Raw genomic sequence first — 23,839 nt, forward strand, 5'->3', positions numbered from 1 at the left:
TCCAATGCCTTTTAACCCCTACCTTATTTGGAAATAAGAACCTGTCATACAGAAGCATATATAAACCTATGTAGTCTGCTAATGACTTCTGAGACTATGTCAGTCTAACACAGTCCATTTGAGTTTTCCCTCAAAGAAGGATACAAAGGCAGTCATCATTACATGATAGATTATAGGTTAATTCTTTCTATGAATTCAAATATAGTGGTTTAAAAGGCCACATATACCATGCTCAAATAGACCCTATGCTATATGTTCATTTTCAGTTGTATTTTATTTGGCTCGGTCTTTATAGAGGAAACATTAATTTAGCCATGACTTCGTATCTAAGGAGCTCTTAAAAACTCCTGGGCATCAGCTTAGGGAAGAGAATAATAGACCTAACTAGTTTTCAAATTAATTAAGTACTGCTGTCTTTTCAAAGATTAATACAGGAGACTATACAGCTAATCAATCATATCTTCTACTAGGTTTTCTTATTTTAATCAGGAGAAAAATTATTTGAGTGAGATTCAAGATCCCATAGGAGCCATGGAGCTCCTGGCAATAAAATAGCTGTTTCATTTTAGTGGAGCAGAAAAAAAATTATTTCTACAAAATTTGATTAATGTATCAATTGATTCTTTAAAAAGTTGGCTCATATGGATAACCCACATTGACAGTGTTGTTAGAAATGCCATGATATTGGTGAACAGCTTATGTTGTTGTTGTTCTATCGCTAAGTTTTGACCCCATGAACCACTGCACGCCAGGCTTCCCTGTCTTTTACTATCTCTTGGAGTATGCTCAAACTTATGTCCATTGAGTCGGTGATTCCAACCAACCATTTCATCTTCTGTCGCCATCTTTATTTTTTGCCTTTAATCTTTGTCTTTTCTAGTGAGTTGGCTCTTCGCATCAGGTGGCCAAAGTACTGGAGCTTCAGCTTCAGCATCAGTCCTTCTGATGAATATTCAGAATTTATTTCCTTTAGGATTGACTGGGTTGATTTCTTTGCTGTCTGAGGGACTCTCAAGAGTCTTCTCCAACACCACAGTTTGAAAGCATCAGTTCTTCGACCCTCAGCCTTCTCTATGGTCCAGCTCTCACATCTGTCCATGACTACTGAAAGAACAATAGCTTTGACTAGATGGATCTTTGACTATAGGAGCAACCTATAGTGATACTAAGAAGCACATAGATTGTATAGCAATCTCCATGTATATTGCATTACATAGGATTCCCATGAAGGGTAGTATGGAGGAGAACTTTGAGTGGAAAAGCACTGTCTTTTCAAGGCATAGTATTCATCCTGCCTCAATGCCATTTGTTAATTCCAAAATTTCTCAATTGCTTAACTCATTATTGACTAGAAACATATTAAAGCGTCTTTTGTTACTCAAATGTTATTGACTGGAGACATTTCAATATTCACTTACATAACAAATCGCAGGCCACAGGCGTTAGTTTCTACAAAAATCCCCCAGTCAATAACATGTTAAAACTAACACTCATTATGAGCTTAAATATGTTCCTGAAGTCATTTTTACTAGTGCTAATAAATAAGTATGCCCATCTTAAATCTTTAAAAATAAATACATTATCACTATTTTCAAATGTACAGTAATGACCTGTAATTTTAGAATAATAAAGAGTCACATAATTGGATATTTAAATACACACAAACACATCATATGTATGCTTGTATTTGTTTATGTGTATTTTGCTAAATAGTTATATTTAGTATATTGTGCTCATGATGAATTCTCAAGCAAGTCATGCATACATAATAATTAGAAAAACTCCTTTCCAGAAGGTGTTATTTTTAAGACAGGGCAACTTTTTCTTGAGACCAGATCCAGTTTATTAAACAAGCAAACATTACAAATACATTAATGTTCCATATGTTTACTGTCTATGCAGCATAAACTGCTCAGCTGTGTTCAGTTCTTGATGATTCTAAGTCTTTATTAATTTGCACTAATGAAGGGGGTGTCCTTTATCAATTAACAAAATTTACCAAATTACTCGGGGAAAATATGTTGCTTAAATATCAAGGAGACTGCAGGACTTGATAACTTTTAAAAAATCTGTAATTGTTACAAGATTACTTTCAATCACCACTGTAACAAAAGCTTGTTCGCTCAGTCTGTACATTCTACCCCAAATACACATAAAAATATTTCCTGAGTGGCTTTAATCAAAAAGATTAACTTTTTTATTAACAAGATTCTTTTAGTATAGATGTGTACAAGTTCTTAGCTTGTAGTTATCTAGTCACTAAGTCATGTCTGACTCTTTGCAACTCCATGAACTGTAGCCCGCCTGGCTCCTTTGTCCATGGAATTTTCCAAAAAAGAATACTGGAGTGGGTTTCCATATCCTCCTCCATGGGATCCTCCCGACTCAGGAATCAAACTTACCTCTCTTGCATTGGCAGGTGGATTCTTTACCACTGAGCCAGCAGGGAAGCCCATGAGCTTGTAGTACATCCAAGATAATTCAAAAGGTTTTTATTTGAAACCATAATCACTAAAGATATTTTTAAGGTCTCCAGGATAGATATCTAATTTTAGGAAAGGAGGTTATTTTAAGTTGTCTGTGTGTAGATGCATTTTTGTACTAACCTCCTGTTCTGGTAGTTTGATGTGTCATTCAATTAAAAAAGGAAATATTTTTAACCTTTCCTCCCATTGAGATATCTTCTATGCTGGAGATAGAATAGCTCTGAATCTGGGTTTGTGGGTTTCTTTATTTGGTTTTTTTGGTTTGTTTTGGAAGGTCACAGTGAACAACTTACTTGGTTTGTCAAAAATAAATTTTAAAAGAGTCTTGATCTTCATACTAGGATTGGGACTCTGGCCCAATTCTTGTGACCCTGAACTTCCTGCTTCTGTCTGGCTGTTGTTGTCATTGATGAGTCCAAGCACAGAATGAGGAAGCATCGCTCCCCGTGTGGGTACTTGCTTGGAAAGTTATAGAAAAAGACAAATGCTGTGAACCTTTGATAAGATTTTTCTTCAATTAGATTTTTTTCCCCCAAAAGGAACATTTTTATTTTCTGCAGCCCATATCAAGAAAGCTAGTTGTACCCACTTCAGAAACAAGGTATTGCCATATTACCAACTTGGTGTATCCTCTTTATTTTTTATTTTTTTAAAGTGAGTATACAATTTATTTAACATTCAGACCTCATTAAGGCATGTGTAATATTGCAGTTTTACTAAGGGTTTAACTCTACCTAGGATGATTGCTTGCTAGGGCTTAGCAACAGGGTCTAGTTCACACTTAGTGCTAATTAAATATTTTACTGAATGAGTATAATACCAAGCAAGATGTAGTCGAAGGCTTTCATAAAAAATCAATTTTAAAGGCCTTCCTATTCAGGCTAATGACAAACACAGTACAGGCAGACGTGTTAGTTTAACATAATTGACTGATATTATATACCACTTATATCTTTTAGTCCACAAGTGTATTATGAAATGATAGAGGACACCTAATAAAACCATTTCTACAGAGCCAAGAAATAAATGTCCAAGAAAGAGAGATTTTACAGACCCCATCTTTTATATCCATTGCAAGCAGGTTAACTCTAAAGGTTATAAAGCCAATGGCTTTCCTGTCAAGGGTTCATGATTCCCTGGTGGCCCAGTGGTTAAGACTGTGCTTCCAATGCAGAGGACGTGTGTTCCATCCCTGGTTGGGGAACTAAGATCTCACATGCTGCATGGCTTAACTGAAAAAAACAAAAAAAACAATATCCTCTTTAGTGATTGCTGCTTGAAAATGTCCCAAGAACATTATATATCCTCACATACGGATTCCTTTGACTTTGTCCCATTTTCAGTAGGTATAAGAGCTGATGTAGGCGACTGGTGGCTTGATAATCTTGCACTTTGAGTGGTTTGTCTTCCTAATGCCTCATTAGAGAGGACTGTCCATATTAATGTGCAAGAGAGAAAATATAATTGGTCTTACTAAAGATGTATTTCTGATGTTTATATACACTCATTTAACTTGATGCTTATTCTTAAACATACCTACTGAATCTCAGAAACCGTTTTTTTCCCCAATTCCACAAACCATTTATCCTTAGGGCCTCTGAACTTGAATAAATATTGCCACTTAAATTAATTCATCTTACCTACTAGTCTAGTTCTAACAGGGAAACCCTAAGTGGTCATATCTATATTTAAAGATGATTATATTGGTCATGAACTTTTCCAACTACATGATTAACAGGCTATTAATTCCAACATAAAATGATAATATATGGCATACTTAGGATTTTAGTACAGAGGAGCCTGGCGGACTACAGTCCGTGGGGTCACCAAAGAGTCAGACACAACTTAGCAACTAAGCAACATCGGATTTCAGTAGACTCTAGTAACTTTTTAAAATCTTTTTAAAAGATTCTACTTTTCTTTTTGTCCTGGTTAGTAATAGTGAATAATAGAATATCATCAAGTCATCTGACAATAATGCATGACAATAATAATACACACAGTGAAGTTGAATAATATCCACTGTTGCATCTCTATATCTTGCCAGGCTTCATAAACCTTTGCCTTACTGAAAACATTAGATTTTAACAAACTGAAGCTCTGCAGAAGAGCTGAATGAGTATAGAGTTAGACAACATATTCATCCTTCAGGCCATCATAAAAGGCGGTTAGAAAGCGAATCAAAGCTTCAACAACACTGTCACAATTCCCATGATGATAGTGTGTCCAGAGGTGTGCAGGTCAATTCTGCATTTCCTTGAGTTGGAAACTGCCTGCTTACTCTGTGTCCTACCCTGAATAGCTGAAATGATAATACACTTGTATGATTACCATTGGCAATTTTATACAGCATTTGATGCCAGAACCTGATGTTTTTCATCAATCCCAGCTAGAAACATTACTTGCTTTTGATTTGGGCAGAAGTGGAATTCTCCAGAGATCTCTAATTTAAAAATATTGACCACAACTTTGATCCCCCGGCTTTGATTTTTCCTGGTTTTGCCATTTCTGTCTTCCTTTCTGAAGAGGAGCCCACAGTCTCTTTGCTAGATTCTCTTCTCCACCGAGTGCAGTGGGGGCAGGGACTTCTTGCTAATTATTCTGTCACAGCCCATCTCCTGCTCTTTGCCCAAGAAAGAAAAACTACTTATTTGGACAGTCTTCTTTTTCGCATTTCTCACTATCTGTGTGGATAAAGCCGGGGCTTTCATCACCTCCTTGCAATACTTCCTTCTTTAAACACATTTTTTGGTTTGAAGGCAGGCTGTGGAGCTGACTCCCAGCCTCCTGACTGTACATCGTAATGTCCTATCAACTTTTCTTTTTTGCAGAGATCACCACTGGCATGCCAGCCTCAACTGAGACAGCGTATGTGTCTTCAGGTAAGGAAAATAAGCTTGTCGAGTTTTACTAACCAGAACGACAGGCATCACAGCTGGCTCTTCCTCCTACTAATCAGAACCCCTTCCGCATCCACATTTCAGCTGCTCCTGTTTTCTGCTCCAACATTTTTTCTCCAGTTCATTCTGCCTTTTTTGGATTTTCCTTGAAGGAGTACGGTTCTTGCTGTGTGTCTGAACTTGGACCCGAGAGGCATGCATGAGAAAAAGGAACCTAGATGGAACTTGAGGAGCACTAGACCAGGAAAGGAGATATCTGGGTTGTAACTTCAGCTTTTGTATCTTTCTAGGTGCTTCTCTTAGTGGTCTCCGCCCTCCTTCATCCATCACAGTTCATTCCTGGATAATGTATCACTGTCTGACCTCTGACCTTTGGGCTCTTAATGCTCAGCTGTGGGTCACTAAACTTGGGCAGAAGCACTGTTATAAGCCTGACTTTTTAAAATGCTGTTGCTTTTTTTTCCTTTGGTTTGTTTGGTTTTGTTTGTTTCTCACTTGCCTATAATATTTGCTGATAGCAATTGTGGTCTGAGCATTTATTAGCTACTTAAAACCCAACTCTACTAACCCATGTATAGCCCTAATTCATTGATTTCTCCACTAGCCGTGAATGTTATTCATCTGGTGTGAATTTAATTTTTTTTTCTTTACTTTTTCTTATCCTTTGTGATTATGTAGTTAACAAAACTTTTAGAATATTTACAAATAAATATTTAATCTCAGAGGCCGTGTGATTTTACAGCCATTTTCTATCTTACCTTCCCCAGTTTAGCCTCTTCTCTTCAAAGTCATTGTTCAAAATCATAAAATCTAGTTTTCTCTATGGCCGCTTTGATCATATTTAGGGCATCTGCTTGTGTTGTAAGGTGGTATGATCCTGGAGTATAAGAGGATCTCACTTTTCTGAGTAGCAGAAAAAGAATGGGAGATAGAGGGGATATGGAAAGATGGAGATAAGAAAAAATTTGTAGAGTTTCTGAATTTCCTCACCTTTCACTCTGGCATTTCTTTAATGTACGGACTTCATTTTCTGACCCCAATAGGTGCTGTTACAAATCTGAGCTTTTAGATTTATGGGGTGCTTGCCTTGGGAATTTGGAATGACTGTAACTATTATTTTCGGATATGTGACTTGAATCTTTATAACTTTATGGCTGCTGAATTTCAATCCTTCTTTGATACTGAGTTGTTCTTAGTTCTTACTCATAAAAACCCTTAGTTCTCATGCTTTTTTTTTTTTTTTGCATGAGGTATGTTTTATGCTCTGCTTTACCTAAATACTGGTTTTCCTTCCTTTAGCCTTACCATCTGAGAGAATCAAGCTGCTGTGCATCCCCAATGATTGTATTATGTGTTTATTTAGTACGTTTTGTTCGATCCTAATGTAATCGCTCTAGTGGACCCTGCATGGACTATATTCAGCATTGTATTTGGTCAGAATGTTTATGCAGAGCAGTTTGCCTGAAAATATTTTCATCCTTCTTTTTTTCCCTCTAAGCATGAAAGTTGCCTTTCATTCTCTCTGAATGTGGAGAGTGTTCTCTTTGGTTTTATGTTTCTTAAAATCAAGACCAACCTAAGAAAAGGAATTGTCTGTCTTACCTGGAGTGTGGATCTGTTCAGAGTAGTGGTTCTAGGAAATTTGAAGAGCAGTTTGGTTTGTGGAGGGGTATCTTTGCAGATGGACCAGCCCCTTTTGCAACTTTCAGAAGCCTTTGTGTCCAGACTGTAGAAACATTCCTCTGTGGAATATTCAAGTATTCTTTGAATATTGCATATGCCTTCCTTTGACTTTGAGATGCTTTCAGCTTTTCTGTTGCACCATTTTCTAGACCTCTTGTTCTAGGTGATACCCAAGGCTGGCAAAATTTCTAATTTAAGAATCCAAGTGGCATGACTCAATACAGCTTCATTCCACTTTTATTTTTTATAGAGTCTTCCATTAGAATATCAGTATCAACAGAAGGAACAAATACCTCTTCATGTAAGTATATTTAAATATTCTGTTCACTAGTGTTTAACCCAAGACAGCATCTGCTTCTGAAGATCATGTTCATATCTCTCCTCCATCCTTACTGGGGAATGGGGTATCAAGTTTGGGAATAGGATGGTGTTTGCTGTTTGGAATAGAAATTAACTCCTGCTCTGCTTGGGATTGACCAGATATCCCCTCCCCTTGAGATACAGACATACAGTTTTAAGGTAGCGCAATGTCTTTGAATGTTGGCGTATAACTGCAGCACTTCCGAGGCCTAGTTCTGGCTGAGCAACAGAGAACATTGTCGGTTGTTCGTTTCTTTACTTTTCTTTTTTTAGTGTATCATGATGCCTTCAGCAACTGCCTAAGGCGTGATACCCAGCTGTTTGGGACCTTTATTCCAAAAAGCTCCTCAGTTCTCATATAAAGTCTGTTGTGATGGATTATGGAAACTATATATAGATGCCCTTGATTCAAATTTGATAGCAAGTGACTAATTATGAAAATGTTTGAAAGCAAGTCCCTAGGCAAGATCTCAGATTAGTTTTCAAATGTTTAATGTGAAATGTGCTTTGTGCTTGAGGAGGTCTGCAACTGTTAGATTGATTGGTGCTTTGCGCTGTGTCAAGGGAACCTAAGAAGTTAGCAAGGACTAGTAAAAATAGTTTTGATACTTATAAATTGTGAATAGCCTAGAATTAAATTTTGATATGCAACAGGGGAGTGTATCAGGCCTTGAAAATAAAACTTACAACTACAGTCTTTCTGTCCCTGATTTTAGCTCTTTATTTAAAGCTCTTTCTCAGTTTATTAAGTTCTTCATTACATAGATATTCCTAATTATTCTATTCCAGCCCAGAGAGTGTGTTTAATGAACAATTTCCTTTCTCTATCAGCCTGGTATAAAATACTTGAAAAGGAGGTATTTCTTTGAGGCAATTTCCATAGTTTTGCCGATCAGTCTAAATATCCAGTTTGATTTTAAAATCCATTTGAGTTGGTGATACCCAGACTGTCACAATACGATGTAAATGTATTTTTATTGCATGAGCATGATGTTTTGACTATACTTTAACTAGATAAAGCATCATTTAACTGGATTGATGGCAATAATCTAGTAAAATCAAACAGGAAAGGAAATGCTCAGATTAGATTGACTTCCCCTAAGGATAAGCATTACATTCCCCAAAATAATAATCCTTTCTGGGGAGTTTGGGATATTTGTTATTTAACTCTCATTACAAAAAGATTAGAATAATTATGTAGATTTCAGCTAACTAGTGTTGAGGAATCATATTGAGCCTTGTTTTCTATTTTTGAGTGTTTATTAAGCAAATGCAAACACTAGAATTTTCTCTCTGTCATTTTGTCTGGGACTCGTTTTCCCCCCCGCATGATTCATTGAAAGAAGTTATAGAAACTCTTGTAATTGGAACCCTTCATGCTATCATTAATGGGATGGATGTGATTCTTAAGTATATCCGAGTAGTTTGGGAATGGAAGAAATACTTAGGGAACTGAAACGAATCTCTTTACATTTCTGTTCACTGCAATACTGTGGAGAGAGAAGTCATGTTGAAATTTGACTCTGATCTTTAACTCTCAGCAGAATTACTTCCTGACACTTGGTCAGGGTTTACAAGTGAGAAAGAAGGCTTTGTGTACCACTGCGTTAAAACATTTCAATGGGCCATTTCCGTGTGACACGCCCCCTCCTGGTGGGGTCTTAGTATATCCTGCTGAGTTGATTAATGAATACATTTTTTTTGTCATATTATATCCATTTAATGAGTACATTTTTTAATCTCATGAAATTATGTTCTGTCATTTGGAAATATGAGCCAATAGTGGCAGGGTCCTAAGTCCATGCTGGGTGAGAACAATCAGGGCAGCATGCGATACTCAGCTCCTCCAAAGGCAATGTTCAGTGGAATTCTGCATGGGGGCAGGGCTCTGATGCAAGCATATCTCAGCTTAGTAAAGGCTGGAGCTGAAACTTGAAGAACCAGCAATCATAATACCCTGGACTTAAAAATTCAAAATATATAAAAGTGTCAAAGGCCCAGGAAAAGTTCCCACAGGTCAGAAATAATCAGCCCTGAATAGGTTTCTTATCACTTTGTTTCAGTCAGAAAGGAGACATGTAAAACCCCTGTATGTGATTGGAGATTTTAAGAGATTTATGTTTCATCTGCAAACACTTTATCACTTTTGCTCTCTTTCTATTTATTTTTCCTAGCATTTCATAAATATTGGTGAAATAGCAAAGATATGATACTAATCTTTCCCTTTGTAAGGCTTATTTTAACTCTGTGAATTTGGGAATTTGCATTATACATTCACTCTTTTTAGAGTTCTTCGTTTATAATTCTTTTAAAGTGTATTATAATCCTTTGGTAAAAATTAGCATTGTTTCCCTTCATTTTATGTTATTCTTTTGTAAAGGACGCATCTGTGACTTAAAACATATGAATACTTTGCTAAATGAGTGTCCTATTACACGTAAGTGACAGGTTGTAGAAGAGAAGAGCTTCAAATTTGCAAAAGTCAGTAGGACTAGCTTGTTCCTCCTTTACACAGCATCAGCAAAAAAGTAAATGGATTGTTTAGGACAAGCCTTAATGATTTCTCTCTGAATTGCCAGCTGCTGGTGACCCCATTTTGCAGACAGTTTTGTCAAATGCTACAAAAAGTATAACTGTTATACCAACCACTTTACTGAATTAAGTCCCATCCATTCCAATTTAATATAAAAATGAGAGAAACAAAAATATAAAGTCTAATGAATAATTACAGGAAAGAAAATAAAGAAAACTTTCTGGAAAACAGTCTTAAATAGTAATATATGTTTCAAATCATAGTAATAGTAGTAGCAAACCTTTATTGAAGGCTCACTGCATGCCAGGCACTGTACAAGGTAATTTACATGGTTCATGGTTCTCATAAAACCTTCTTGGATTTCTCAGATGATGAAACTGATGTATTTTGTCTAAAGTTTCTCAAGCAAGATTCAAACCCAGGCAGTACGCTAGCCTGTGTAACACATGACATTTTGTTGCCTTTTAAAAAAAATAAAGAAGACTTTAATATTGAAAGGAATGAGATTCTGTGAATGGGGGGGAAAGTTGTCACTGATACAAAGTGGATTGATAGTATGTGTAGTAGATTAAAGTAAATGCATTGCCTTGAACCAGCTGAGCCCATGTAATCTTTATGTTACCCATCAAAGGTTGGTGAAGAGAAATGAAAAGGACACAGACATTGGATGGACTCACGTCCTTAGGTCTAAATACCAGTGCTGTTAATTACTGTGTATTCTTAGGCAAGTGATTCAATGTCCTTAAGGCTCAGTTACTGTGTCGGTATAATCATGTTTATCTTAAACTATACTGAGAAGCCTAATATGAACAAATGAACGTGAATCGTTTAGCACTTAGATGGTCTCCCCTATAGACAGAAGATGGCCAGTACCTGAACAATGCACGTGTCTCTGAAGAAAATAGAAATGAAGGGAGTCCTTCCATTTTATTTGAGCAACATAAGAAATTATCCTTATTGTTGGAGCAGGAAGGGATTAATGATTTTTCAGTCTAAATCGTGATGCTGGAAGTTCTATGCCAAGAAATCACTGTCTGTTGCAAAATAATATATATTCTCAGCTAACACTGCACTGGAAAGGATCTTATCCAGGAAGTCCTCTTTGAAATCTCTGAATGAAATGAACAATTCAATCTTTAATTTGGCACCTAAAAGAGCTAGCTGAAGGAAGAATACCTTTTGTCTGCAGAAACATTTCTGTTATATTGAGATTTACAGCATGTTCCCTGGGAGATAGCTTGGTGCTCTGGATTGAATAGATTGGACCAGGTCTACTGGTCTATTCGTGAGCTTCAGAGCTACGGTTCTTACTTCCCCCTTCATCCATAACTGACTGACCTACTCTAAATGTAGACAGAACTGCCCGGACCTTTGCTAAATGCTTCTCAGCTGGGGAAAAATGGCATTCCAACTTTAGATCTTTTTTGGTACCAAATATGAACTCTGTCCTATGACGGTTGAAGAGCTACTTCTGATTGATTGCAAACTGTGTTTCCAGATTTTTATAAACATGGTCTTTTCAAGGATGTGGTAACTTTGTGTCTTGCGGAGAACGACAAATTGCCATGCTCTTTGGCAATAAAAGAAATCTTTCAATGGAGATTGCCCAACTGGTATTACTTCCACTTTCCTGATTGCCTGGAGGGTTAGTTACAGATTTTTAGGGCAATATAGGGACTCGGAAAAGAGTCGGGGCTTATATGTCGCAGTATTCATATTCTTACCTTCATGCTCAGTTCTTTCATTTTCTATGTGAATATGTCTTACATTTTCCCTTACAACTTTCCCTTGTACTCCCTGCAACTGTAAAATCATTCCTCAGTTCTGCCTTTCTAAAGGCATTCAGTGTCCCTCATTGCATTCCACTACTTGATAAAACGTCTCATCAAGCTTATAAGTAAATTGTCTTTAGCCTTTTGTATTCCGTTGAAATTAATCTGTTACAAAATTATCCTTTTGACCCATACAAATATGTGTGTACTGTGTATATAAATAACTGGTCCTTGTATCATACTTTAAATTTTATAAGGTATATTTTCATATATTGAGTCATTTATTCACGCAATAATTCAATAATTCTATGACCTAGATTTCATCCCATTTGTCAGATAAGGAACTTGAGACTCAGAAATTTCTGACATATCCAGATTCAAAAACTACATAAGTGGTAAAACAGAAATTTAAACCTGAATCATCTGATTTAAATCATGTTGTTGTTGTTGTTTTTAATTACAAAGTCTTACAGGATCCATGCAACTATCTTGAACTTTTTTTTTAATAATTTAAAGTTTTAAATTTTTATTGAGGTATTTTCAGTTGTACAGCAAAGTGAATCTGTTGTATGTATACATATATGCATTTTTGTTTAGATTCTTTTCCCATATAGATTATTACAGAGTACTGAGAACTATTAAATGCTATACAGTAGATACTTATCAGTTATCTCTTTTATATATAGTAGTGTGTATGTCATTCCCAGCCTTCCAGTTTATCCCTCCCCACCCCTTACCCCTTGATAACCGTAAGTTTATTTTCTACATCTGTAACTCCATTTCGGTTTTGTAGATGAATTCTCTTATACCCTTTTTTTAGATTCCAAATGTAAGTGATATCATATGATATTTGTCTCTCTCTGTCTGACTAACTTCTCTTAGTATGACAGTCTCTAAGTCTATCCATGGAACTTGAGCTTCTTAAAAAAAAGGAGAAAAGAGAGCTTCTTTAAAAAAGCATCAAAATGGAGTCTAGGTATATAATCACACTTATACCAGTTATCTCAGAGTCAGCCTTTTGGTGAAATAATACTCTCTACAGTCTCCTACATAGTGAAATGGACAGGAAAGCCCTGAGTTACTAGCAACATAATTCAAAGTTTTAATACCATAAAAGGAGGAAGAAAACAGCCTAGAATCATTCCAATGACCTGCTCTTTGACTTTGTTAGTTTGAGAATTTATCTGTTTCAAAACATTGCTATTTACAGAGGTGGGAATAAGAGCCATTGTGCTAATAGGAATCAGATTTTCAACAAACAGGGAAATCTTCCCCAGTGGTCGTTGATGCTGGGGGTAGATGTGTGACCTTATTCTAGGCTGATTACTGTTTAGCCTCTTCTTGCATGTCATGTGAAAGTCGCTCAGTCACGTCCGACTCTTTACAACCCCATGGACTATACAGTCCATGGAATTTTCCAGGCCAGAATACTAGAGTGGGTAGCCTATCCCTTCTCCAGCGGATCTTCCTGACTCAGGAATCAAACCTGGGTCTCCTGCATGCAGGCAGATTCTTTATCAACTGAGCTATCAAGGAAGCCTTGTATAATGTCATAAATCCTAGATATCATTTGTATGATAGGTATATTTGTTAGTAGAAAATTATCAGCCCCAAAGCAATTATTTTCCTGTATTTCATTCTTTGGGGGGCTTTTTATTAGAATAGTCCCTTGAACATTAGAAAAGATCCTCCATCTTTTTAAATCTCAGCTGGGAGAGGGAAGGACATCACTATTTTTCTTGCTTTTAGAGAAGAATTAAAGCTATAATTGTTTTTAATCATTAGAAATAAAGCAGTGAGGTGGATTATATATAAGAATTAAAAGAAAATTAAGTGGTAACATGAAGACAAGAAGATGGAGTCAGAGAGGCACAAAGAAAGCATGTAGGAAAACAGAGCTAGCAGGATTTTAATGTTTGCTTATCAAAGTAAATGATGAACTTGGTGGATTTCTTCAGCCTTCATTTTTTTCCCCAACTTATCTAAGGATCTTTTAAAAATGGGAGTAGAGGCCCATCTATTATTAAAAGACCTGCATGCTACAGGAAACAGCACCCCCACCCCTCAAAAAGGGTTGAAGAACAATGTCATAAAGCAGTAAGAAATATGGATTGTGATTCAGTTAGGAGTTTCTCAACTGCAGGTGATAGAAATTCAACTGCAAAGAGCTTAAATATAGACGGAGTGTACTAGCGCATAAAACTGGCCCAGTTTGGTCCAGAGGCTCAAATGATATGATATGATGGTTTCTCGGTCTTTATGCTTTGCTTCTCTACATATGTTAACTTTGTTCTTAGTGGGTTTTCTCTGTCTGATAGGAGAGTAGCTGCTCATATCTTGAGCCTCTTTCCTCTTGGTTCATAATCTAAGAAGAGAAAATCTACTTCTTATCCGAACACCAGATTTTAAGGAAGAATCTGATTGGCTCTGCTTGCATCATATACTTACCCCTAAAATAATGACTGTATCCCAAGGATACAGTATCCCAAGGAGATTAATGACTCCAGTTGGGTAGGGGTTGGTCAGATATCCGCCGCTGTGTGTGTGTGGATTAGTGGGACAGATGGGCTCAGTCCCTTGGGGACTAACTGCATGCTGTGGGTTCATTACAGAGAGGAGGGTTCTGTACCTAAACAAGGGGAAGTGGACCAGCCAGGCAAAACCAACATGGTCCTCTATAGCTGATGAGCAGACAAATTTAGAAGAGTCAGGAAACAGGGCTCACAGAGAATTTTAAAGGAAAGTTAGCAATAAATGTTGTTGAAAATTACTTAATTGGGCAGACAAAATGAAAGCAAATTTACCATTGTAAAGAAAATAAAGAGTTAGAAAATTGAAGACAATGGAAATATCATTTTTGAAGGACTCTTTATTAGTACCTAAGAGCTGACTATCATCATTCTTAGGAATGCCCTCTTTTAATGTCAAAACTTTTTTAGCCTCTTCTGAAGAAAGTAGAAAAGAGCAGAAAAATGGGTTACAGTTTTCAAATCTGAGTGCATGGGAAGCATTTTCAAATCGGTAAAATGTTCAGACTTCAGAATTAAAAGCCAGAAAGTACTTCAGAATTTTTTCCAAAAACCTATGATTAAGTAGATTTTGAGAAATTACTAGTTTCTTTCACTAGAGTAGTTGCATGTTGATTAGGGTATGTTTTTTTTCCCAGTAAGAAAAGGAAAAGAAGCATGCTTAGTCCATTCCATTTAAAATTGCATAGAATAGTCAGCAGGTCTTTTGAAAAGTGTGAACTCACACTGATTGAGGCTTTATCAACCTCATAGATGTTACCACTAAAACCCAGAGGGAATAATGTCTCCAGTAGTTCATCCGTGAGCATCTCCCACTATTCTCTGCCTTATTCTTATTATAATGCCTCTAGCCATTGCTTGGATACTTACTTCATTTCTTTAATAGAGAGGCTGGGTATACTAATCATCAAAGAAATGCTGGAATGGCGCTTTCCATTTTATCTCTGTCAGAGGTCAACAAAATCTTAAAAACCAGTAACATGGGCCGGTGTGGGCTGTAGCCTAAAGCTGTGCCCATCTTCCTTCAAGTCCATAACTGTCTCTTTTTAGGAGATTGGGTACTTAGATTGGGTTAGCTCATCAATATGAGCTGTTGTTCTGATTTTTGCTCAGGTATTCCAGAACTTCTTCAGGCTTTGTAAAGCCTGACATGAAGAGAGGGAGAAAGAAGGACAGACTGGCTTTGTTAAATAATGCCAGTTCCAGATAAAAGGAACTTTTATCTGTAATGATAAACTGTTTCATCAGTTTTTAAGTTTTAAAAGGGATTTGGGAGCTATTAATGTTTCCATTTTAATAGTAACAATAATACTATATAGATAGGGATAAGCCAAGTGTCTACTAAGGTCAAACAGCAAGTAAGTGGTAAATTTACAATGCAAATTTGATGGGCCTGTTTCTACTATTTGGTTCTTAGACCACTGAGGACTGACCTCCCTTTAATTAAAATAAACAAACAGTTAATAACCCAGTTTCTACTCTGTTCCAGCACAGTGCGAGGAACTGTGATGTGTATTTCTTGGTGGAGGAGATGGTTGGGAGAGGTGATAGAATAGTCCTGGGGCTGAAGGAGTTTACAGTAAAGTAGAAAAGGTTATTTGTGGTTAATTGTGCTCTTTGTATGTGACAATACATATTATAACAAAGTAGAACATGGGTGCAGATTTTTAAATCAAGTTATTTTTTAAATAATATTGCTTCAGATAGAATATGTTTATACATTCTGTGGTATGTATTTTAAAATGAAGTATCGTTTGGGTAGTGATTTGCTTTAAATCAAATTATTTTTTAAAATAATATTGCTTCAGATAGAATATGTTCATTCATTCTGTGGTAAGTATTGTTTAAAATGAAGTATGGTTTGGGTAGTGATTTGTTTTACTGTTGTCTTTTTTTTTTAATTGTCAGTTGTTTCTGCCTTCGTTTAAAGTTTGGTCATTTTACCAAGAAATCAGAATTCTGGCATTTATCTCATTTAAAAAGATGATGAGAATCTATAATTTGCCATTAAAAGTAGGAGACTAAGATTAAGCAGCATCAGAAATTATGTCATACTATGTAGGATTCTGAAAGAAGTTTGAAGAGTTTCTAAAGAACTTAGAAATTTAACTGGGTGTTTTAGAGGAGTTTAACCACAGTGAGATTACTCTTTGATTATCAGAAACTTTTCCATAATACACAGATGGACTTACAAAGATACGTTATGTATCTAAGGAGATTATTTTTTATTAGGTGGCCTAGAAATGTATATGAAAAGCTTGCAGCTTCTTGAATTTTATTTTCAGTAGGGAAATTTTGTTTTTTTTTATTTGTTAAAGGCCATTTAATTGGTCCTAAGGTAGCAGAAACGGCAAACTTGAAAATGTATCTTAGTTATAATGGAGTGATACTCTAGTAAATTAAAATAGCAAATTAATTAAAATTATTGCTTTTAAATATTGAAAGTAAAATTATCCTTTAAGATGATTCCTCTCTCAGTTTTCTTAAACTTCATTTCTTAAGAACAGTGATTAATTGACAAGCTTCTGTGTCATTTGATCAAGTTTTTAACTATAAATTCCCCATTTAGGAAGAAAGATATATTAACAGAATAATCTACAGGAGATAATATATAAAATGTTTTTATAATGTTCTGTACAATTGTTGTCTTGAATTTTTTACTCAGAGATCTATTTTGTCAACCTGCAGAAATCTATGTCATTCAAAAATAAGGTAACTTTGAGAACAAATCATAATTATTTATAATTCTCAGCCTACAGAGCTATAAGAAAGAAGGAAGTGCTGCATTTATTTTTTTAAAATGCTGTAAAATCTAACATATCCGCCTTCTGATAAAATGTGCCCGGAGGAACCCACCTTGTCAGACAGGATATTTTTATGGTAAAATGTGATATTAAGGGAATATAAAGAAGAGTAACTTTACATATACCTGAGAAAAAAATTAAGTGGCCATAATAGATTTTTTATAAATTATGTACATTTCCCTCTAGTTGACCTAGATGAGTTTTTTCCTCTTCTCTCCTTATAGAAGCTTCTTAATTTCATGTCCCTAATGCTCCAAAGCAGAAATACATCTTTGTTCACTCAAGCTATCTGTAAAAAAATAAACCACACAAAGAGTCCTTGGGTATGTTTTAGAATGAATAGATCATGGGGGCAGGAGAATTACCTTGTATGTGCAAATGAGGCTGTGTGAAAGCAAGATAAGCTTTAGAAAGAAAATAGGTGGCTCAAGGGCGGATAAGCGGTTTGTTCGAGCCTTTAAAAATGTCTTTACAGTTCAGGTAAAGGGAACTGAGATTTAAAATTGTTAAGCTTTGTGCAAAAATAGAAATGAAACATCACATCCACTCCATGTGCACACATAGAAACAAGTATCATGGCAAATTTTTCTGCCTTTTTTTTTTTTTTTTTTTTAAGTTTCTAGAATGTTGACTATGACCTTTTGGGTAAAAAGGGCATCAAGGATAAGTCTAACTGAAGCTTCTGGTAGAGTGAGACATCATGAAGAACAGGGTCAGCTATATTCTACATAATTTTTAAAATGTCATTCTCCCCCTTCTTTTTAGAAGAGGTGCAGACCTGGGTATATTTTATTAAAGAATGAAAAAAAGAAAAAGAAAATAAGAATGAAGAAGAAGAAAAAAAAAACATTTGAGTGTTTTAAAAACACACAAACTATCCCAAAACTTCATGGTTTTATGAAAGGCAAATTTTGGACATTTTTAGGCAGTCTCTTTAATAAAAAATGTTTTTAATAAAACAAGTCTTAAGTGTCCAAAAAAAAAATGATTTGAAATTGTAAGGAAAAAAAGTCTTTTTGTAACCAAAGCGTAAAAGTGAACTCTATATTTTGTTATACCCAGATGTTAGATCTGTCTTCCAATGCCCAGCCTTACTATCTTGGTGACTTCCTTGCTCTTGCTTCGGACAATAAGCTTGCCACTTTTAATTGTCACAGGTGTCTACATCACTTCCCAAACTGGAATGTAAGGTCCTGAATGAAGAAATTTTGGTGTATGTTTCCATTCCCATAACATACCACTATGCTGATTCCTAGGAAGTATTTATTAAATGGATATGATCATTAATAGTGGGATGATTTTTTTCTAGTTAGATTGTCACAATTTCTAAAAGTTGTACATAGGTGTAATTATTGGAAAACCACCTAACCTTCAATCATGAAAAGTATATTTAAATATTTAAATACTTTTAAATATTTAAAAATCAAGGTTGAAAAAATTCACATTGACAGATCACATTGACTTCAGTCATAGATTGAAGGTTTCTCCATTTATGATCACTTTCTACGTGGTGATTTATAAGACTGCGTCTCCTTGTGCGTGTGTGTGTATGTGTGTGTGTATGTAGTCACGTCTGACTTTTTGTAGCCCCAGGGACTGTAGCCCGCCAGGCTCCTCTGCCCATGCAATTTCCAAGGCAAGAATACTGGAGTGGGATGCCATTTCCTCCTCCAGAGAATCTTCCTGACCTAGAGGTCGAACCCTTGTCTCTTGCATCTCCTTCATCAACAGGCAGTTTGTTTACCACTAGAATCACCTGGGAAGCCCCTGTTTCATCTTAGCCGGCATTATTGCAAATTGTCTGAAAATCTGCATGTGAACTGGTTGGTCGCTGTTCCTCCCTGTGGTGCTGAAGAGTCTTTTGGGAGTGAGGGAATGCCATGGCATTAATAAGGTGGATTTTTCTTTTATTATCATTAAAAAGGTAATAATAGCATATAATAACATTTTTTAATGAACACCTACCATGTGCCAGGTACTTTCATCTGAGAACAGATCGTATTTGTCCCATTGGATCGATGAAGACACTGAGAGGCATAGACAACTCAGTATTTGTCAAGGTTATATTAATATCTAAATACCACACCAGCCTCTCTGATTCCATGTCCTCCATTCTTTCTGACCCCTGAGAGTACAGGTCGAAGTGAACGAAAAATCTTCAGAAGGTTCCTTTTGTGACCTCCATCGTATGTCTCAAATTATTGCAGCTACCTTTACATACCCTCTTTTCCGCTAATGAGACCACTTGGACCAGATCAGTTCTATTGGATCAGGGTTCCTGAACAAGGTACAGAAGTATATATGCACATGTATTATGATAAAAGGAGTTAAAACTGGACAGTTTTTGGCAACAAATTATATTTGTGAGATACTTCAATAACGTAGACCTGATCTGATGAGGGTCATGTCCGACGCTTTGTGACCCCATGGACTGTAGCCTGCCAAGCTCCTCTGGCCATGGGATTCTCCAGGCAAGAATACTGGAGTGGGTTGCCATATCCTTCACCAGGGGATCTTCCTGACACAGGGATCGAACCCACATCTCCCTCCTGGCTGGTGGATTCTTTACCACTGTGCCACTGGTGAAGCCCATGGATAATGTAGAAGGAATACCATAAACCATTCCTCCTCCACCTAAAAAAAAGGTATCTGTGTTGAATATTAAATATCTGAAACTCAGTTTGCTCAAGATAAGACTAAGCATAATACGTGCTATAAAGCTTCAACTACTTCATCTTTTATTTTGATGATAATTTTCAGGTTAATTTTGAGATACAGAATAAAAACCATAGCTTTTTGTTTATATATTAGAGTGACAGGGAAGGTTACTTGGTTTTAACAGTTCCTACAGTAAATTTTGTGTGTGTGTTTAGATTGACTTTTTTTGGTCCACCTATAGGGTCTTTTTCTCCCCAGGCAAGATGGCATTCTCATCCCCTGCTGCTGTTAACATTTAGCAGGCAGTCTTTTGTTGCACCATGGTATAACCCCCCAAGTGCCTGACAATGATTAAACAGAAAATGAAACTTGAATGGCACTACCTCAAAATTGACTTAAAGTCATGACAGGTATCGCTGTAGCAATATATTAGTTTTGAATACGTGAAGAATAAAAAATTGTGGCTTTTTGTTTGGAGCCAGATTTACTTTTCTCTGAAATCAAAAAGGGAAAATATACCAATTTGTCCAGAATCACTAAAACACTGAAGTGGAGTTATATAAACAGGGTGGACTATACAAATACAGAATTGATTCTATCTGAACTTGAAACATGATACTGTACACCATGCTTAATGTCTAGCAGTTGTAAATTTTCTCATCTTTATACTGATTCTACTTGTTGTTGTCATTCAGTCACTAAGTCGTGTACAGCTCTTTCCAACACCAGGCTCCTCTGTCCTTCACTGTCTCCCAGAGTTTGCTCAAATTCATGTCCATTGAGTCGGTGATGCTATCTAACCATCTCATCGTTTGTCGTCCCCTCCTCCTCCTGCCTTCAGTCTTTCCCAGCATCAGGGTCTCTTCCAATGAGTCATTTCTTCACATCAGGTGGCCAAAGGATTGGAGCTTCAGCTTCAGCATCAGTCCTTCCAATGAATGTTCAGGGTTGACTTCCTTTAGAATCGACTGGTTTATTTTTTTTTTTAATGTATAACTGTAATTAAAAAGCAAGCACTCGAGAAGAGACAAAGAATTAATTGGGATTACAGCTCTTTCTGCACTGACTGCAAATTTTGGTGATCCGAATTGTGCTTCAGCGGTGAGCTCAGGACTCCCTGCAACCCCCAAGGCTCTTCTTTACCATTTGTTATTACTTAGCTATTTTATTTGGCAGGGATCCCTTCGATCTCATCTTCTAATGCACTGGCAAGCTTCCTGTCGCCAATAGCTTAGAGCCTACTACTGCTGGGGTAGGCAGCATAGCCGAACTTTCTAGCCTCTGCATCCTTATGAATAATGCATCTGGTTTCCTGTAACTACATGAACCCTTAGACTTTGGTCCGCATGTCACCGTTAGTCAGGGAAAAAGAGTTGGGAGACGAACAGTTGTGGAAATATTTGCAGGCAGTTATTGTCACTGATTAGAACCTGACTCCATCATATATGCATTAACCACTGGGTTAAATGCTAATGGAATGCTTAAGATATTTATAGTAGACATAAACAAGATATATAAAAAGAATATCTTTGCTGACTAAACTACGCTTAATTTAACATGGAAAGTGCTTGTAATGTTAATCTAGGACCTTTTGAAACTCTATCACCCATCAGTCAGTCAGTTCAGTCACTTAGTCGTGTCCGACTCTTTGCGACCCCATGAATCACAGCACACCAGGCCTCCCTGTCCATCACCAGCTCCCAGAGTTTACTCAAACTCATGTCCATCAAGTCTGTGATGCCATCCAGCCATCTCATCCTTTGTCATCCCCTTCTCCTCCTGCCCCCAATCCTTCCCAGCATCAGGGTCTTTTCCAATGAATCAACTCTTCACATGAGGTGGCCAAAGTATTGGAGTTTCAGCTTCAGCATCAGTCCTTCCAATGAACACCCAGGACTGATCTCCTTTAGGATGGACTAGTTTGATATCCTTGCAGTCCAAGGGACTCTTCAGAGTCTTCTCCAATTTCACAGTTCAAAAGCATCAATTTTTCGGTGCTCAGCTTTCTCTACAGTCCAACTCTCACATCTATACATGACCCCTGGAAAAACCATAGCCTTGACTAGATGGACCTTTGCTGGCAAAGTAATGTCTCTGCTTTTTAATATGCTATCTAGGTTGGTCATAACTTTCCTCCCAAGGAGTAAGCATCTTTTAATTTCATGGCTACCATCACCATCTGCAGTGATTTTGGAGGCCAAAAAAATAAAGTGTGACACTGTTTCCACTGTTTCCCCATCTATTTGCCATGAAGTGATGGGACCAGATGCCATGATCTTAGTTTTCTGAATGTTGAGCTTTAAGCCAACTTTTTCACTCTCCTGTTTCTCTTTCATCAAGAGGCTTTTTAGTTCCTCTTCACTCTCTGCCATAAGGGTGGTGTCATCTGCATATCTGAGGTTATTGATATTTTTCCTGGCAATCTTGATTCCAGCTTGTCTGGCATTTCGAGTCTGGCATTTAGCAAGATGTACTCTGCATATAAGTTAAATAAGCAGGGTGACAATATACAGCCTTGACGTACTCCTTTTCCCATTTGGAACCAGTCTGTTGTTCCATGTCCAGTTCTAACTGTTGCTTCCTGACCTGCATACAGGTTTCTCAAGATTAGATCTAATTTGCTCCTCATTTTAAGAATGTCTTTTAGTCTGCACAGAATCATTGACTTCTTGGGTGTGTGCAGACTTGTCCTTAAGAACAATAAGGAGATGAGATATTGGATAAAGATAATACCTGATGCTCTGGGTATCTTGATGGTGTAACACACTGTTGGATTTGAAATGAAGAAGGGAAAATACTATGTCAATGAGTCAAAAATGGGGATTTCCCTGGTAGTCCAGTGGTTAAGACTCTGCCCTCCACTGCAGGATGTGTGGGTTCAATCCCTGGTTGGGCAGCCAAAAATTACCCAAAAACAGTTAAAAGCAAAGCAAGAAATGTACATCATACTTTTAACTTTCAAGTTGTTACTTATAAGATTAAAAATAATGTTTTATTTTTGAACACAAAAGATATTAATACTTAAACAAGAGACACTATTTTTTAAAACTGAAAACTGTTTTAGTAATGTTCTTTCAAATGCTCCTTCAGACAATGTTAATATAAAATAAGAAAGTTTCACCCCAGTATATATCCTTCTTTTCATTAAATATGCTGTCCCTGGACATTCACATTCTGACAATGTTTAGTTTATAAACACTTACAAAATTATAAGAATAAAATGTTTAAATTGATTTAGATGTTGAATAAGTGGGTTTTTCTATATATTTTCATCAGAATTAATTGAAAAAAAGGAAAGTCATGTTTCTAATTTGATAAAGGAAATTAATTCTGATAACTTTATTGTTGGTTTCTTTAATAATCATCCATTCATATTTGAAGAGCTGATATATTTATGAGGGTAACTACTTATAACTTTACTAGTAAAACTTACTTGGTCATCTTTAGTCTTGCCAGGTCAGTGATTTTGCAGAGACTAGGTAGTTATCAGAACTAATGTTAGTCAAAATGTTTAATACTTATTTCTTCAAATCATGTTGAACTTCCTTATTGATTACACTGTCTTCTACAAGCAACCAATTTTTTAATCAAATCATCAGATCTCTATCTGTATGTATGTAATATAGCTTTTTTTTCTTTTTGATGTTTATATTTTGAAATGTCAGAATTTCTATGAATTTAAAACATTTCCTGAATAATTCAGGAAACTTGTCTACCTAAACTTAAAACTGCATTGGCATCATCAGTAAATAAGAAGTCTTCATCAAGAAAAGGGACGTCCCTGGCGGTTCAGTAGTTAAAAGACTCCACGCTTCCAATGCAGCGGGGCATGGTTTCAGTCTCTGGTCGGGGAACTAAGATCCCACATGCTACATGGTGTTGCCCCCCCCCCAAAAAAAATAATAATAAAATGTATTAATATTTTTTTTATTTTACTCTGCCAGAAGCAAGCAAGCAAAAAACTTTTTAAAAAAACTTTAAACAAAAATCAACCCACCATCAAAAACCGGTTGGTTTTGGTGGGTGTTTTGTTTTGACATTAATAGTGACTGAGAATGAGAAAGATGGATTATGTTTTCCTAATAACATAATTGTCACAATAATTCCAAAGCCTT

General features: G+C 36.4%; 1 protein-coding gene across 6 annotated transcripts in view; it reads left to right on the plus strand.

Moving 5' to 3' along the window:
* NRG1 (neuregulin 1) overlaps window positions 1–23,839 on the plus strand; it is a 229,605-nt gene that overhangs the window by 66,793 nt on the left and 138,973 nt on the right. For 5 of the 6 annotated variants that reach the window (XM_043893621.1, XM_043893623.1, XM_043893622.1 and 2 more), the window contains exons 4-5: window positions 5,318–5,368; window positions 7,320–7,370. The exons of the other annotated variant lie outside the window; for it this stretch is intronic. In XM_043893621.1, the coding sequence (XP_043749556.1) occupies window positions 5,318–5,368; window positions 7,320–7,370 (102 nt within the window). The remainder of the gene's footprint in view (window positions 1–5,317; window positions 5,369–7,319; window positions 7,371–23,839) is intronic. 6 annotated transcript variants of the gene reach the window in all.

Source organism: Cervus elaphus, chromosome 32 (assembly GCF_910594005.1).
Source record: "Cervus elaphus chromosome 32, mCerEla1.1, whole genome shotgun sequence".
Classification (NCBI taxonomy): Eukaryota; Metazoa; Chordata; class Mammalia; order Artiodactyla; family Cervidae; genus Cervus; species Cervus elaphus.